Source organism: Pseudorasbora parva, chromosome 12 (genome assembly GCF_024679245.1).
Source record: "Pseudorasbora parva isolate DD20220531a chromosome 12, ASM2467924v1, whole genome shotgun sequence".
Classification (NCBI taxonomy): domain Eukaryota; kingdom Metazoa; phylum Chordata; class Actinopteri; order Cypriniformes; family Gobionidae; genus Pseudorasbora; species Pseudorasbora parva.
In genome coordinates this window covers 34,977,035-34,996,402 of record NC_090183.1, presented here as the reverse complement: position 1 = coordinate 34,996,402, position 19,368 = coordinate 34,977,035, and the positions used below count along the sequence as shown (strand labels likewise).

Below are 19,368 nucleotides of genomic sequence, written 5' to 3'. Positions count from 1 at the left end.
CGTATTATCTGTAACGAATGCGTTACTGCTAGACTATTTATAGTTTATGTGTGTGCGTTCTGCATGTGCGTTTATTAGGCGCAGTATGAAGCGGAAAGCCAGTTTTACCTGTCCTTTTAATGGAAGCTGCACCATCACTAAAGATAACCGTCGCCACTGCCAGGCCTGCAGACTCAAGCGTTGCCTGGATATTGGCATGATGAAAGAGTGTGAGTTACTAGCCAACATGACACATCTTGGAACACTGATCACGGGGAGCCAAGTCACTTTGTTATATCATGTTTTAATTATAGTTTTGATTTTATTTAAACTGGGTAAGAGTCTCAACGTGCCCTGACTGTCATTTTTGCAGGAAGGTAAAGTTGTTTATAAGTTGTTTATGATGGAAGCTCCCTTACACAAGGATGTTAGCAATGTGATACTTGGGATAAGGAAGTAGTTTTGCCATTTGTGAGGACACGTTCCTGAGTGGCAGTACTTCATTTTAAAAGTGAAAGGTACTTCAGGGTTTTTCAAATGGCTCAATTGCTCTTGTGTTTTGAAGAATAATCAGTGAAAAGTGTAGCGTGTATGTTGTCACGTTTTGTACTGTTTATTTAAAACGAACACCACACACAGAAAGATAAGAAAATTTGAACTAAACAAGTCATAAAGTGGCAATATTTGATGGAAGTGTTTATTGACCTCAATAATCATAATAGCTATAAACCTGAATGTTGCTCATAGTTTGACTTGGTAAACCCAGCCTGATCTGCCGGCTATTTGATTTAGTCCTGCAACTCAGTCTGGAAACCTGTACATTTATTTCTACTGCTTCTGTTACACTTTTGTAGGAACCAATCGCAGACTGGCTTATCTACCTGGCGTGCTATTGATGGGTTTAACATGATATGTTAAAGAAGATAGTTGAGAAGAATTGGGCTTACATAGCCTACCCCTCCCATTCAGCATGAATCCATGTTTCCATGGCTGCGAAGTAACATTTAATTGTTAACCTAGCATTTATTTTGTAAACAAAACTGTGTGCTTCACTCCTGTGGTAATATTCACATAAAACAACATTTGCAGTGTTTTGGTGGACCACCGCCGGGGCTACTCAATGCGGTCGCACTGCCCTAGTAATAAGTAAGGGATAATGTACACCCAGCCGGTTGTTATCGCAGAATAAACCCCGACAGAGTGATCAGGGGTCTTGCATCACTCTGAAGGGGTTTATTCTGCGATAAAAACCGGCTGGGTGTACATTATCCCGCTTATTACACGGCTACTAGTCTCAAATAAATAATTATTAGACACAAAATATTGTCTCGAGATTAAATATTTTATTAGCTCTTACACAAAGCTTCCGCGAAGGAAAACAGTTCCAACCTGCTTTAAGCCTTTATATTGCTGAAGATTTGCCATATGCCCTTGCTAAATGTTGAAAATGAATGCTGAAAGGGTTAGTTCACCCAAAAATGAAACCAAGCCTATGATTTACTCACCCTCAAGTTATCGTAGGTGTATATGACATTCTTCTTTCAGACAAATACAATCGGAGTTATATTTAAAAAGTCCAGGCTAACGTTAATCCCAGCAGTTGTTGTAGTTGTGTTTGAAGTCCATAAAAAATCCAGCTGTCCGTCAAATAACGTGCTCCACACGACTCCGATGGGTTAACAGAGCCTTCTGATTCGAATCGATGCGTTTGTGTAAGAAAAAGATCTATATTAAAAACGTTATAAAGGAAACCTGCCTTGATGTCTTCCATTGAAACCCACGACTGTTTAAGCCACAAGATGGCGCCAGCGTTAAGCATAGAAGTAGTATCGGTCAAGTAAGTCGTAGTACCCGTATGAGCGGGTGTTATCTGGAAATAACGTACCGCTGGAATGCGCGATTGACCAATCAGAATCAAGTATTTCACAGAGCCGTGTAATAATGCACCATTTCATATAAGACATTACTCCATGTTTTCAAATTCTGTGCTTTTCCAGAGTATATCAGGGAAGACATAAAGAATGATGTTAAATTCAGTTAAACTTAAAAATAAATAATACAATTTTTATTCAGAGAGATAAAAATATTAATAATAATAATGACAATAATAATTATTCACAGCTTGGTGTGCAAAATGAAGAGACATCCTGTAGATTTAGCTTGTTTTAGAAAGGGTGGAAAGTTTTTTTTCTTTCTCAAATATTTCTACCAATATTAATAAGTAATAGTGGTCTGATGGAATTGTTTAGTGTGTGAGACTGAATTTAAAGCTATTGATTATCATCAGCAAGCAACTAAATTATGAAGAATTATGGTCATAACAACACTGGAGAAAAACATACAATATGCGATTTTAGATGTTTATTTATTTTAAACATGTTTAGATATGTTTCACCTGTAATAAAACTATATTACATGGGTATAGTGATGACACTCATCTTTGCCTTCAGTTATACTGACGGATGAAGAGGTTCAGAGGAAAAAGGATCTGATCCAGAGGAGAAAGGATGAGGAGGCACAGAAGGAGGCACAGAAGCCCCGGCTCTCAGATGAGCAGCGCACTGTCATTGACACGCTGGTGGATGCGCATCACAAAACCTACGACGATTCCTACTCTGACTTCTCACGTTTCAGAGTAAATACTCTTATAATCAAACATTTATGTTCTTTACCTCTTCTGCTCTTTCTCTTGTTTTCAACCAAACCAGTTTCAATATCTTCTTTTGCATTGGCCCCAATGTGTGTTTGTACACTTGAGTGACCAGAAACCCCCCAATAATAATAATAATAATAAATATCAAGCCAAGTGCCTTTTGCATTTCAGAACAAACTTTTCTCCACCAACTCTTGATAAAGGGACTTTAAGTCAAATGTTAGGATTGCATTACATTATCTTTCAGAAATAATTCTGTGTTCATTTGCTCCTCAATAAATATCTCTTATTATTGTAAATGTTGAGAACAGTTTGGATACATAATATTTTTTTCTTTTGATGAATAGAATGTTCCAAAGAACAGCATTAAAATATAGATTGAAAGTCTTTACTGTCACTTTTGATCGGTTTAATGTATGAATAAAAGTTTTTTTGTTTTGTTTTAAACCTTATTAAAAGTTAAGTATTAAGCCTTTTTTTCTTGACCAAATGTTTTATATATGTCAAATATATCTCATAGTGTTTATTTTATATTTTGTTTTATAATGCAGAGACATTCATACTTAGTTTTCAAATACTTTTATGTTTTTTGTTTATTAGGCATCCATTCGTTGCTAATTTGTTCAGTGTGTTCATGTTTATGTGTGTTCTGTGTTGCAGCCTCCAGTTAGAGAAGGTCCAGTTACACGTAGTGCCAGCCGAGCTGCGTCTCTTCATTCACTTTCAGACGCCTCCTCAGACTCCTTCAGCCACTCTCCAGGTGACACACACACACACACACACACACACACACACACACACACACACACACACAAACAAACACAAATGGATATACATGCTAAACAAATGCACATACACAGTTGTTTGTGCGTAAATCACCTGTAAAGTTAATTCTGAGAAATGTTTTTCAGCCCAGTGTGAGGCGCAGGCAGGCATGAGTGTTCGTGTGTTAGAGGTGTGTGTGTCTTATATGCACAGCAGGCTCCGTCCATCTCACCATGCCTGACGTCACAGGAGAGCCACTCTAATGACAAACAGACTATTCACATGGACACACACACACACACACATGTTGGGTTACCATGCTTTATGGGGACTTTCCATAGACATAATTCTAAAATGTATACTGTACAAACTGTATATTCTATCCCCTAACCCTTAATCTACCATAAGGAAACAGTCTGCATTTTTAATAAACATAATTTAATATTATTTATAAGCTGATTTCCTTATAAGGACCAGAAAATGTCCCCACAAGGTCAAAAATGACTGGTACTACTATGTATGGGGGTACATTTGGTCCCCATGGACACCCACACACACACAGATATATGGCTCATCTTGATGTTTTTGTAACATTAAATATGACATTTGTTGTAAATTCTCTACTAGGTATAAATGGTATGACCATAGTTTTACATCTCAAAATGACTACTTTTTTCAATGACTATCTTGATATATATATACATACATACATACACACACACACACACACACACACACACACACACACACACCTAAAGGATTATTAGGAACACCATACTAATACTGTGTTACCCTTTCACCTTCAGAACTGCCTTAATTCTACGTGGCATTGATTAAACAAGGTGCTGAAAGCATTCTTTAGAAATGTTGGCCCATATTGATAGGATAGCATCTTGCAGTTGGTGGAGATTTGTCGGACGCACATCCAGGGCACGAAGCTCCACCACAACTGTTCCACCACATCCCAAAGATGCTCTATTGGGTTGAGATCTGGTGACTGTGGGGCCATTTTAGTACAGTGAACTCATTGTCATGTTCAAGAAACCAATTTAAAATGATCGAGCTTTGTGACATGGTGCATTATCCTGCTGGAAGTAGCCTTCAGAGGATGGGTACATGGTGGTCATAAAGGGATGGACATGGTCATAAACAATGCTCAGGTAGGCCGTGGCATTTAAACAATGCCCAATTGACACTAAGGGGCCTAAAGTGTGCCAAGAAAACATCCCCCACACCATTACACCACCACCACCAGCCTGCACAGTGGTAACAAGGCATGATGGATCCATGTTCTCATTCTGTTTATGCCAAATTCTGACTCTACTATCTGAATGTCTCAACAGAAATCGAGACTGATCAGACCAGACAACATTTTTCCAGTCTTCAACTGTCTAATTTTGGTGAGCTTGTGCAAATTGTAGCCTCTTTTTCCTATTTGTAGTGGAGATGAGTGGTACACGGTGGGGTCTTCTGCTGTTGTAGCCCAGCCGCCTCAAGGTTGTGCGTGTTGTGGCTTCACAAATGTTTTGCAGCAAACCTTGGTTGTAAAGAGTGTTTTTTTCAGTCAAAGTTGCTCTTCCATCTGCTTGAATCAGTTGGCATATTATCCTCTGACCTCTAGCATCAACAACGCATTTTCGCCCACAGGGCTGCCGCATACTGGATGTTGTTCCCTTTTCACACCATTCTTTGTAAATCCTAGAAGTGGTTGTGCGTGAAAATCCCAGTAACTGAGCAGATTGTGAAATACTCAGACCGGCCCGTCTGGCACCAACAACCATGACGTGCTCAAAATTGCTTAAATCACCTTTCTTTCCCATTCTGACATTCAGTTTGGAGTTCAGGAGATTGTCTTGACCAGGACCACACCTCTAAATGCATTGAAGCAACTGCCATGTGATTGGTTGATTAGATAATTGCATTAATGAGAAATTGAGCAGGTGTTCCTAATAATCCTTTAGGTGTGTGTGTGTATATATATATATATATATATATATATATATATGTATGTATGTATGTATTTATGTATATATGTATGTATATATTTATATATATATATATATATATACATACATACATACACACACACACACACACACACACACACACACACACACACACATAAAAAATCTGTTTTTGATAATAATTTACATAACTTATTAAAGGCTGCTGATTTAATTGTGAAAAGTGTCGATGACGACATTACATTTGTCCATTCGTGTTGTATCAAACACTGTTTTTCAGATATGTTTATATTGTTTGCTCTATAGGGAAAATGTAAGTAAGAGAATTATTTGGCTGTGTTGACTGTTGACAGCTTTGTTTACTGTCATGAAGGCGTTTGGAAGAGTTCGGAACACAGTACGTTGACAGTCAGTGAGCTTGTGCTGAGCTGCAGGCTCAACCAGTCACGTGTACCTGTGGAAACATGTAGAAGAGACGTCTTCACTAACTTTATTACAAGCTGAGCTTAATTTATTACAAATCTGAATTTAAAAAAAATCAAAATAAACCTTTATAATATCAAGGGTAAAAAGATGCACAGTTATGATTTTTCCCACAATCATGCAGTCATAATACATAATGAAATTTAATAACAGCAAATGAAATGTACACAAAATTGCTGAATTGTAAAATTAAAATACAATTCACTAAAGATTAACAACAGAAGATGTTTGTTATCCGTCTGTATTATATAAGGCTGATGGCAGATTTTGGAACAGACACAAGGGGGAGATAACACTTCTGTTATTCAGCTAAGTGGACAGTTATCTGCCAGTGTATTAAAATATTGTGCCTGTCTATTTCTTTGTGCCTGTCTATTTATTTCCTTGTCTTATTTCTTTGCCTATTGAGTCCTATTTTTACTTACCCTACCAACTTTTTCTCCACAAAAATAAAAAAATATATAACTTAGTAACTTCAATACAGTCAAAGAATGATCCAATTTCCTTTAATTTGTTGGCATCTGTTCAGAGTGCAAATCCCTTCAGAACCATCAGAAAATGCTGGAAGGCGGTTATGAAGTGTTAAAGGTTGCTGAGATTAATTCTTTTTTCTTCTTTCTCCACCCCCTCCCCCCCTCTCCACATATGTAGAATCGGGAGATCGTAAGATGAATCTGAGTAATCTGTTGATGATGTATCAGGAGCAGGGTTTGAGCTCCAGTCCAGACTCAAAGGAGGATGAGGGCTCTGGTCTTTCCATGCTTCCTCACCTGGCTGACCTGGTTTCTTACAGCATCCAAAAAGTCATCGGCTTTGCTAAGATGATTCCTGGATTCAGGTAGAGTTCATTTATGGATTCATTTGAATTGAAATGAAGGAGAAATGACTGAATTGCAATTTAAAGAAATCATCTAAAGAAATGTATTAAATTATATATACTGTATACATACATACACACTGGCCACTTTTTTAAGGTACACCTCTTCAATTGCTTGTTTCAAAAATCTCATTAAACCAGTCTGACCATTCTCTTCTGATCTCTGGCATCAACAAGGGATTTTCACTCATAGAACTGCTACTCAAGTGCTATTTTCACCAGTTTTTTTTTCACCATCCTGGTCTGGGCACAAACAACCATGCCATGTTCCTTTAGTCACTTAAATCACATTCCTCACCCATTCTGATGCCTAATTTGAACTTCCGTCTTGAACATATCTACACCCTTAAATTAGGGGTGTAACGGTTCACAAAATTCACGGTTCGGTTCGATACGATACACTGGTGTCACGGTTCGGTTCGGTACGGTTCGGTATGTTTTAGATACAGCAAAAAGAAAAAAATGGCAGATAAATTAACCTTTTTTATTATTTTTTTATTAAAACTAACAAAGTATGATTTTTTTTTTTTTTTTTTTACATTGAACAATTATGGAGCTATACTTTACCCATCTTCTGTGTAGTTACAGGAACAAGACATTAGCGTGCGGTGCATGTTGCGTGTGCGGTGTGCGTTGCAGGAGCCCCACACCCTATAGTGCTTCCACATATGCTGCGTTTGCAGTCCGCAACTGATCCGCTGTTACATACCACAAACACAGCATTTATTCATTATTTTTTATTTAAAATCCAAAGGTTTTTACTGAACATGCCTCGTCAGAATTCCAATTATCGTTGTTTACTCTTTAATAGAAGTCAGGTTACGTAGCCTACTACATTTAAACAACAGTTTATTAAATTCATTTATTCATATTTATATACTTTAGATTTAGCTCACACAAGTGGCAAAACATTTAAACATAGTTTATAGCCTTAAATCACAAACATTTTAAATTAGAAACTTACAATAGTCTATACAAAAATAGCCGACTGTCGTCTTATCTTTCGTTTTTACACCCTTTTAAAAGAAATCCTGCAGGTCATAAAGAACTTTGCTTTTCACCTCCAAGAAAGTACGAGTGCTATCCATTATGGCACTTTTTTTTTAACCTAAATGCCAGGTAAAGTGTGGTTTTGTTGCTTTACTTGAGAAAGCCATGTGTTGACTTTGAAACAAGAGTATATTTTACATGATATGCATCTGTGGTGAAATTACTAGATTTTCGCGTCAGTACATGTTTATTTTAATGCGAACAATGTTCTATCACTTTAATGCAGCAACGCAGCGCAGCAAAAAATAGACTCGGTACGAAAACGATCCGTGCACTGCTGCAGACGCACCGCTCCTGGAACAGACTGACGGACCGCATCCGCGTGCAGTGTGAAAACTGTAATCCGTTAACATGGGTACGGGAAAAAACGCAACGCACACGCACTGCAGACGGAGTGTGTGTGAAACGGGCGTTAGGTCTCATATCCGCGGCTATAAATGGACCACTCGCCGCGGTGATGTCTTTTGCCATTTGAATAAGTTGGAAATGTCTGTCTAAATGTTGCGGGGATAGTTGTTGTGGGATAGTTTGTGGCTGTTTCTCCTTTTTATCGTCTTGTTGTCGGCGTAAATGAGTTGATTGACATGACATGAATTATTCCCGCTGCTGTACCATCAGCAAATGCGACATACCGTTGTTTTTGAATCCATCACTCTTGCCAACACCATCATAGCTTACAAAGAATCCAAAGTTCACCCAAACACCAGACCTGTTGGTTATTGGAGGATCTTCTATTTCTGGTTTGTTAAACGCAATAGCCATTTTGCCACGAGCATTCAGCGCGTAGCGAGCACCTGACTGAGCAGCCTAAAACATATTTGGTGGTTTTTTTTTTTCACTTCGGCGGTGTCAGGGGCATTGGCTGTTATGTCGTTTTGGTTATTGGGCTACCTTGTTGAACGCATATTATTATATTTCACACACTTTTTTTATTTTCCAAATCTAATTAATTAGTCCAAGAACCGTTCGGTACATGATGCGTACCGCGTACCGAACCGAAAGCCTCGTACCGAACGGTTCAATACGAATACGCGTATCGTTACACCCCTACCTTAAATGTATTATGTTGCTGCCATGTCATTGGCTGGTTGATAGAAAGGCAATAGTAACTCAAATAACCACTTGTTACTACCGAAGTCTGCAGAAGAGCATCTCTGAATGCACAACACATTAAAGCTCGAAGCAGATGGACTACAGCAGCACAAGACACACTGGTGCTGCTCACCAAAATTCAACAAAAGAAGATTAGAAAAACATTGCTGGTCTGATGAGTCTTCTGCTGGGATATTCAGATGGTAACAACATAAATCCATGGATCCATCCTGCCTCCTATCAGCAGTTCAGGTTGCCGGTGGTGGTAATGTGATGGTTGCATGCCAAGAACATATCCCTAATATGTTCTCGGCATGCTTTGGGCCCCTTAGCACCAATTGAGCATCACTCAAACACCACAGCATACCTTAAGTATTTTCGCTGACCATGTCATGCTATGCTATGTCACAAAGCTCAAATCATCTCAAACTGGTTTCTTGAGCATGACAGTGAGTTCACATTACTCACATGGCTTCCACAGTCACCAGATCTCAATCCAAAAGAGCACCTTTGGGATGCGTTGGAAGGGGAGATTCGCATCATGGACGTGAAGCCGACAAATCTGCAACAACTGCGGGATGCTATCATGCCAATATGGATTAAATTCTCTGAGAAATGTTTCCAGCACCTTGTTGAATCAATGGCATGAAGAATTAAGGTAGTTCTGAAGGCGAAAGGGGGTCCAACGGTGTACCTAATACACTGGCCAGTGAGTGTGTATGTATGTGTATATATCTGAGCGAGTGTGTTCTGTACATTAAAGGGTTACTTCAGCGATTAGCATATGGCTTTGTATCAGTAGAAACCCTGGAGTATATTCGAATGATTGTGCCCCCTCATATCCTCCTGTGACAAGAGATTTATGCATTTTATTTCTGGAAAAATTCCTCCCATGACGCAAATATCGACAATTTGCGCTATCGGGGGAATTGTTGGCCAGAGGGTAAAGACTACAGCCAGCAGAGGGAGCCATTTCCGTATGTTTTCAACTCGCGCGTGGGGGATGGGAGATTACACTCACCGCTCAACGCTCTACGCGCCGCTCTACGCTCAACGCGCAGCTGCAACCTCAGGCATTCATGTTTAAACGGTGCGGTCTGCAGAGCAAAGTAAGTCTTTCAATTTCTCAAACTAATTCCTATGAAAGTTAAGCTTTCAAAGGCATGAACTGAAAACGCGCCAGACTGAACATGCGCTGTAAATCTATGCCGTGGAAGCATTTACCTCAGCTCTCATCACGAGCTCATCCATGATTGTCAATATATCTGACTCCTGCAGCGTTTTAGGCTGTGAGACTCCCTCAGCGGCTAAATCACATATTGAACACACACATTCAGTTTTTAATTGCAGTGTCTGTTCTCTAACTGAACTGATTTTTGTCTGTTCTCTAACTGAACTGATTTTTGTCTGTTCTCTAACTGAACTGATTTTATGAAAATGAACACGGTCGCGGTGGGAAAGTGATCAGTGATTCAGTAATCTAGTAGCGGTGGCTTTGGGAATGGCCTCGTAGGGCAGCGAAGCATTCTGGGAATTGTTGTCTTTCATCCCCATGAGACAAAAATACGTTTTCTGTCTTTTCTCAGTCTAGAAAGCACTAAATTAAAAAATAATTTCACATTTCGACTACATTAATGACCCAGTTTAAATACAGTTTCATCTTCCCAGCGCTGAAGTACTCCTTTAATTACATCCATTTAGTGGATCTCATTTGTGGAAAGTTTCACCATTTTCCCAACCGGTTATTGTTGACATGACTGTCATATATTTGATTTCCTCAGGAACATAAAAATAGGTCTGACCTTATAAAGTGTCACTCTCAGTACATGTTTCTTGCCTGCTTCTGTGCACTTCCATGTATTTCCCAGCTTCCTCAGAATATGCGTTAATGCATATGCATTACGGACCTCAGGTTGCTGTGGTAACCATAGGAGTGTCATGTTATCTGAACTGAATTCACCCACTCCTTCTTACATCTGCCATTCACAGAATCCAGCATGAGCCAATATTTGATATGTATGTGTTTGTGTCTGTTCTTGTGTGTCTCAGAGAGCTGACAGCTGAAGATCAGATTGCTTTGCTGAAGTCCAGTGCTATAGAAGTCATTATGCTACGGTCCAACCAGTCGTTTAGTCTAGAGGACATGAGTTGGAGCTGTGGAGGACCGGACTTTAAATACTGTGTCAACGATGTGACAAAAGGTACACATAAACTCAAGCTCACATTGAGTTTTAGTTAAATGAAAGAAATTAGAAATGTTGCCTTGGCAACTAACTAAATTAAAATACATTTAAGTGGTACTAAAATTACTGAAATAAAAATAAGTTGAAGAAAAACAACATAAAATTACTAAAATTAAAACTGAAAATATATATTTTTAAAAGCTATTTCAAAACATGAATAAATATTACAATAGTATGTAATCATGCTAAAATAACACTGAACAGTTGCATGTTATGCCAACAGTTTCCTTGATTTTGAAGAGGATGTTTTACTGCATTTTATTTCTGATTAGTATTTAATCTTATGATTTATGATAGTTCATTGCAGGTTGAAATGTTAAAGTAATTGTTTTAAATATTTTTTTATTCCATTTTTTTGTTACAGTGACACCACACTTGAAAATTTATGGAAATCTTTGTATCGATGATTAATACCAAAATAAGTAAAATATATATATATTAAAACATAGTAAAAATGATATTCAAAGTATATATACTTATTAAAAAAAATAATATTACATGTATTTTTATATAGTTTCACAAATGTTTGGTTAACAGTTTATTTAGTTTACAATTTATTATAGTTAGGTATCATGAACTAACACTTAAAAAAATTAAATCTAGGTTTGTTAATTTATAAAGATACTATTGTGCATAAATTAATATTAATTCATATTGTACAATTTAACATTCAAATTTAGCAGTTACAAATGCTAATGTAATGTTAAAGACATTTTGACAATAATAAAATAACAATTATAATTTGACAATAGTAAAATTACATTTTTAGTTTTCAAATTGTTTATAATAAATGTATAATAATAATTGTTATTATTAATTAAAATAATGATTCAATTAGAAATCCTAAATGCAGATCAATACATGCTATGGAAGTATTGTTTATTGTATTTTTGTTACAAATTTATAATTGTTATAATAATAATAATTAGTATTACATAATAATAATTAAATGTTAATTATAAAACAATAGCTATATTATTAGAAATTGAGATTATTTTTGGTAACTTTCAGGTTATCAAAAATAATAATAAAAAACGTTCATAGTTTGTGATGAACAGCATCTTTGGTTAAGCTTTATGACCTCATCTTGTTTTTGTGTATGTTCGGGGGTGCAGCTGGACATACTGTAGAGCTGTTGGAGCCTCTGGTGAAGTTTCAGGTGGGCTTGAAAAAGCTTAACCTACATGAGGAAGAACATGTGCTGCTAATGGCCATTTGTCTGCTGTCTCCAGGTCCGTGTGTATCCCAAATAAACTAAACGTTAGACAGACTGAGACTTTAAAAACATGACCATGCTTGCAAGCAAGAATCTCATTTGTCTGTGTTTGTGTGCTCGTAGACCGGCCCGGGGTGCAGGACCACGTGCGAGTGGAAGCGTTGCAGGACAGGTTATCTGAGATTCTGCAGGCGTACATCCGTGCGCATCACCCAGGGGGCCGACTCCTCTACGCTAAGATGATCCAGAAGCTGGCGGACCTCCGTAGCCTGAACGAAGAGCACTCCAAGCAGTACCGCTCCCTTTCTTTCCAGCCCGAACACAGCATGCAGCTGACCCCTTTGGTGCTGGAAGTGTTCGGCGGGCAGGTGACCTAGTAACTTCACCCGAGTCGGATCAAGACGCGTGGGTTAAATGGTGTGACTCAGAGGGGTGTGGAGTGAATGTACGGACAATCACCTTAAAATGCATACAGAGTTTCCAGGACGAAGTTTGTGAGTGGTGTGTGTGTTTGTGTGTGTGTGTGTGTGTATCCCTCATCATTTTCAGATCGGCTAAGGAGTGCCATAGATGTTTCCTTTTGTTTGTTGTAAGGAGGACATTCTTAAAAGAATGTAAAATGGTCATGGTGTTTTTCACTGTGGCAACTCAATACAGTAATGTTTTACTGTAATTTCAATAGCCAACATTATTACACTGCATGTGTAGGATGAGTGTGTAAGTGTGCAGTCCTGTTCTAAACCTCTGCATGGTCCCCAAAGCGCTGTCCACTACTGCTGATGTCCTGTCTCTTCACCTCCTGCCTTTAAATGCACAGGGTTAAAAGTACTAATGCAAGCACACAGCTCTAACTCACCCCTCGCCTAGCCACTTAACCGATTAAACGGCAGCTCCGCCCCCTTCCTTTGCCACCAGAGCTCTGATAGGTTGCTGAACAATGGCTGTCTTCTCTAATGTTTGCCTCTGCTGTGACTGGCCAATTATCTGACGCCTCTGCAACGTGGTTAGTGCGGCATTAGCGCTTGCCATACAGCTAATCTGTAAATAAGACTCAGTATCTATATTCGTACCTATTTCGATTAGTGTAGAGTTTAATATAAGCGCTTCTCGTGGCTTATGGTAGAATCTAGCGAAGGGAGACCCTGCAGCCCTGGCTGGCTATAAGCTATAATCAATATGTAAAGACTACAATCTCACCGTGCGTTATGCAAACACACAGGAATTGGAAACACGAGTTAAGGTTTTTTTTTTTTTTTTTTAATGAGAGCTTTACCTCTTTTCTTTACATCGTTTTGAAGTAACATCTGTAAATCCTGTGTAACATTTTTCTCAACTCTTGCATTCCAATCTTTTTTTTTTTTGTGGACACTTAATTTTTGATTTTTTTTTTAATCCAGATTAATTCATCAAATTATGTTTTTTCTCCAACTAAATTTTACCTTTCTTTAGTAATCACATTTGTTTTTTATAATGATTTTTAACTTCTTGATTTATAGAATTTTTTTACTAAAGCAGGAGTTAGAAAGCTATAATACAAAAAAAAAACAATGTTTAGGTCATATTTCAACCCAAAATATATATATTTTTCCACATTATGGTAATGAAAATGTTCTTAATAAATATAATTACTTGGAAAAAGTATTGAAAATAATCTAACATCTCAAAAACGGGTTTTAGGAGATTCAACATATTTGTTGTTGTTGTGGTTTTGTGCATCACATGCTAGTAAGAAGGACTTTACTGAGAAATTAGACTGTTCGGTTCTCACTTTTTTAGGATAACTTTAATAGCAGCATGCTATTTGCCATCTGTGACTACGGTTTTACATGATACCTGGGTGTTTTTGATATTTGTTTGCTCAGGCAGGTTCTTTAAAGCATTATCTAATTACAGCTTAACACAACTTGGCGCATTCTTTTCTTATGCTAGTTTGTTATAGTCTAAACAGTAATTACAGACACCTAATACCACGTCGGCCGTGGTGTATCACTCTAGCCACTGCCTGCATTGTGTCCTCTAAACCAAACACAGCTGCCTTAGCTTGGCCTCAGCCATTCACAGTTATTCATTTGAATTGATCTTTTTATGCTTTTTAAGCATGTCCTTTTCTCCACTGTGTATTATAGCTGTGTGTGATTATTTGCGAGACTGTCGACTCCCTGAGTCGCATTCGAGGGCTGATACTTACAGAGCACCGTCTCTGTTGCTTTATATATCTTGTGCTCTCGGCGTTCTCCACAATATCTTTTTTAATCACGTCTGATTTATATGAATCCTCTACTTCTCGGTCAGGGCTCAGGGTCATTAGAAAAAACTTTTCTGTGGTATGAGAGTTAATCATAGTTAATGAAGATTGTCTGTAGGTGTGAGTTTGGTGTCGGAACTGGGTTGACGATTTAATGATCATGTTAAGCTGAATTTAACTACCTGGAAACTGCGGCTCCTCGGCGAGCGCAGTGCGCGTGTGTCTGTGGAAGCATGTGTTTATGAAGCGAGGGCGATGTATAGCATTTACCTATACACCAAGTATATTCATATTTGATTGGGTGTCATATTTGACCCAGCATAGATGGGTAATTTGTGTGTGAGGGAAAAGGTCATCGTTTCCTCAGTACATTACTAATAAATAACTTAGTCATGGCACTTACGATTTAATGATATGGAAGGTTTGCTTTATATATATATATATATATATCTATGAGTATTACTTTGCAAATGTAAAAGATTAAAATATTTTCTTGTAGACTAGTTTTGATATTCTGGTATCTGTACAGGTGGAGGCAGAGGGCAAATGGTTGTGTGTATGTGTGGGTAGGTATGCAAATATAGGAAAGTACGATTGAATGCTAACCTCCTGCCCAGTGCTTCACTCTCTTTCGACTGTCTATTTTATCGTCTTCATGCCTTCTCTCTATACTAAGCTGCTCTTTACTTTGTGGGATGAGGGTGTACACTCAATTTGAAACTGGAAAACAATGAAATCTTCCAGTTTTGAGCATTTTTGTAATCATTCACTTATTTGTTTTGTTCTGATTTCATGACGAACGAGTGAGAATATCCCTGCAGCACTTACCATAAATTTGTATCAGACAAACCAGGACAACGTCATGTTTAAACCGTTGCAAGATATACATTAAGCATGATGATGATGATGGCGATGCATGAGAAAGACAGAGATGAAATTGATGTTGGTCTCTTTTCCGAGTGCAAAATGTAACCATAACAAACTACCTCTCTGGGGAACAGACACATTTGATTTGTATTTTTTTATGATTCATTTGTATTTATTGCTGTGCAGTGGCTCACATGGACAACCCAGTACCTCATGTATGAATATCACTTAACAACAAAGACGCCTTAACAGCTGTTTTATCAGATTTTTTTAAACTATTATTATCTGCGTGTACAGTATTTGTATCCTTAGCTTTCTCCAACACGTTCAAACATTCACATACATGGACTGACAGAAAACAAAACTTACATGTTCACAAGAAAGCTGGGAGCTGTTAAGGCGTGGTCACTTCCATGATTGACAGTGTTCAGTTGCTGCTGGGATTGGTTGGCCATCCTCAGGCCCCTCCCCCTCTTTATTCTGACTGCTCAGTTGGATTTTGCTGCTCCACAAAATAATTACACAAAACATGACAGAGCATGGCCTTCTCTCTTTTTCTCTTTTTAAACGGTGATCTGTCAAGTGGACATCATCTACCCTGCAAATCTCACATGCTCAAACGTTACCTCGTACAAAAACACATACATACGCTCTCTGGTCAATACCTCATGCCAGGTCAATCCTAAAATGGAGTAGAAGATGGATTCGAATTGATGGCAGAGTCATCTGTGACAAAGAGTTGATGAAGAGAGACATGCTCTTTACCTCTCCTCTTCTGTCTGGGCACCATAGGACAGGAGATCAATAGAAAGTTTTTGGCACTAAATGGCTCATAAGTGCTGAAGCAGTTCTGTCTCTGAGTGAATGGGTACCATAAAGAAAACTTTAATGCAAATGCTAGCTGTTTACAGGCTAACAGTAGTATGCCTGCTCACCAGGACAAAACCAGTTGAATATGACCATTCATGAAACATTTAGTTTTTCTTTTTCATCATAAAGTATTGTAAATTCATGTTCCTGATTTCATGTAATATTGGTCAAATGTTTTACAAATCAATAAAAAAATATAATAATAAACACTGGTTACTTGTTTGATTTTTTTTTTTTTTGTCATAGGGGAGAGTGGGTAGGCTGTGTCGGCCTGTTGTTTCAATGGGAAGGGCACATCAGATGTTCTTTATTTTATGGGTTCACTTGTTTATTTGCCTGTATTCTCAAACCTAATTTTACCCATGTAAATAATACATATTATAAAATAATGTTTTCCAGGTATAGGCCCTATTATATAAAGCTCACTTGCATTTTATTTTATATGGTCACTAGATGGAGCCTGTGCACACGTGCACTCACTGAGGCAAACTGTGGAACAGATTGTGCTGATGTTAGGCTGTGTGCTAACTTAACTTTTACTTTTCAAAGTTTCACAACATAATTAAAAAGATAAAAATCGCCAATGCTATCAGCTATGGCCCTGGTCACCAACGTGAACAGCGCTGCCATCCAGGAATCGTCGACCAGGAGTGAATCCACAGAGGAGGCCTCAGTTTGCCATTAATAAATAAGTCAAAATAATCGTTTGAATGGCAGTGTGATAGTATTCAAAATATTTGTCGTGGCATATTACATTTTTGGAGAACTTTATTTGAAGTTTGCTACAGGATAAGAAAGAGAAAGAAAGAAGAAGTCGACATTTTCGGACAATCGGATATGCTGCATTCTTGTGCTCTCGGAATTATCGTAAATGGTTTCCTAGGTAAAAAAAACTGCACATGACGCCCTTCCAATTAACAATTTGAATGGGATGAGCTCGTAAGCACGACTTCAGAAGTGGGAATTATCAAATTTCTGATAGCACGCGAAGGCGGCATTTACTGAACAACGGTGTCACCACACGAAGGTTCTTAAACGAAAGTGAGCAACTTCATCCCTTCACAAAGTCATATTATACTTTAAAGGTGGCCTATCTCACTTAATAGTAACAGTTACACGATTATGGGGTTGAATATTGAACAATGATGTACGATGGTTGGTTCTAATTTGCAACTTCATCCCTTCACAAAGTCAGATTATACTTTAAAGGTGGCCTATCTCACTTAATAGTAACAGTTACACGATTATGGGTTTGAATATTGAATAATGATGTACGATGGTTGGTTCTAATTTAAAAGCAAGTTATTTTAATATATTTTGTGTTAACTTTCTCTAGTCCGTTGCTTTTATAAAAATGTTTTTATTATTTAGTCATTGCATGTAACATCGTTTTGAAGAGCCCAAGTTGTCATTCAATTTACTTCTCTGTGTTTAGGTGGCTCGTGACCTTTGGAAGCCAATGGCACGTCACTATGCATTGGCACATCCGGTTTTCATTGGCATGATGTACCAGTGGATAGTGGCATGTGTCACTGATATTCGAGAGGAATAATAATCGAGAAGACTCCGGTGTAATTGTGAACTGTGTTTCTTCTGGCTGCGCATCTTTTAATGTCTTTGGTATCTGCTACTGCAATACATTTCTCCCTGAGACCAGAGTTTGGCGCTATACCTACCCGTCTTATTGGCAAAGTTCTGGTGAGATCACTGCAGGTTAGGGATTGTTGGTTTTTCCTGCATAAAGAATTACGAGACGGACGCCTCCGTCTGTTGACAAAACTCAGACATTCAGATAATTGCTCTGATTCGGCCTATCATGATAATTAAATCATCAGAAATATATATCGTCAAATGATCCTGCAGCAATCACTCTTATATCATGATTTGCTGGTGAAAAGTCATCTAAAGCCATTCCATAGCTGAATGCAGGACAAGGATATTATATTAATATTATTTCCATCTTTAAATTAAAGTTGACGGAAACCCGTCTTCCCTCCGCTGCAGAGTCTGTCAATCATCATCTCCGTTCAGCATTCAAACTGCGCGCCGCGTTCGGTTATGACAGTCAGCAAGTAAAACACTCCAATTTGAGTTTGAGTTCATAGCCGTTTCTGAACGATGTTGTACTTGCTATCGGGTGACAACACAAGGACTCATTAGCATTACACACACAATAACTGGAATTTAAAACTGTGAAGAAACAACTGATCAGTAAACTGTTGGACAGATATACATTATAGACTAGGATTTGAGTTTCCTCTCTCTTTTTTACCATACATGTGTTTGCATCCCTGATCTTGCCTTGTTACCACTCTGCAGGCTGCTGGTGGTGGTGTAATGGTGTGGGGGATGTTTTCTTGGCACACTTTAGGCCCCTTAGTGTCAATTGGGCATTGTTTAAATGTCACGGCCAACTTGAGCATTGTTTCTGACCATGTCCATCCCTTTATGACCACCATGTACCAATCCTTTGATGGCTACTTTCAGCAGGATAATGCACCATGTCACAAAGCTTGAATCATTTCAAATTGGTTTTTTTGAACATGACAATGAGTTCACTGTACTAAAATGGCCCACACAGTCACCAGATCTCAACCCAATTGAGCATCTTTGGGATCTGGTGGAACAGGAGCTTCATGCACTGAATGTGCGTCCCACAAATCTCCACCAACTGCAAGATGCTATCCTATCAATATGGGCCAACATTTCTAAAGAATGCTTTCAGCACCTTGTTGAATCAATGCCATGTAGAATTAAAGCAACTCTGAAGGTGAAAGGGTAACAGTATTAGTATGGTGTTCCTAATAATCCTTTAGGTGTGTGTATATTGGGGATTGCCGCACTGAATACTGGTGAATATGTTATTGACCGCATTAACAATATGAGCATCAATGCACATCAATCTGCTTGTTAAACAGGATACATTTACACATTTAGAAAGATCGCTAAACATCAACAACAACATCAATCTACAGTGTAACAATCAGGGTTAACAATATACACATAAAGGTAAAACTTACTTAATCACAAACTTTCTCATGCACAGAAAAGCTGCAGAAGGGTG

General features: G+C 38.1%; 1 protein-coding gene across 1 annotated transcript in view; it reads left to right on the top strand.

Annotated features, from left to right (window-relative positions):
- The window catches only part of vdrb (vitamin D receptor b), a 30,679-nt gene extending 14,596 nt beyond the window's left edge, over positions 1-16,083 (top strand). Inside the window, exons 3-9 of the mRNA XM_067459981.1 lie at positions 79-209; positions 2,430-2,614; positions 3,293-3,392; positions 6,496-6,682; positions 10,913-11,064; positions 12,222-12,338; positions 12,446-16,083. Of these exons, the coding sequence (XP_067316082.1) occupies positions 79-209; positions 2,430-2,614; positions 3,293-3,392; positions 6,496-6,682; positions 10,913-11,064; positions 12,222-12,338; positions 12,446-12,699 (1,126 nt within the window). The 3' untranslated portion in view covers positions 12,700-16,083. The remainder of the gene's footprint in view (positions 1-78; positions 210-2,429; positions 2,615-3,292; positions 3,393-6,495; positions 6,683-10,912; positions 11,065-12,221; positions 12,339-12,445) is intronic.
- Positions 16,084-19,368: the final 3,285 nt, after the last annotated feature.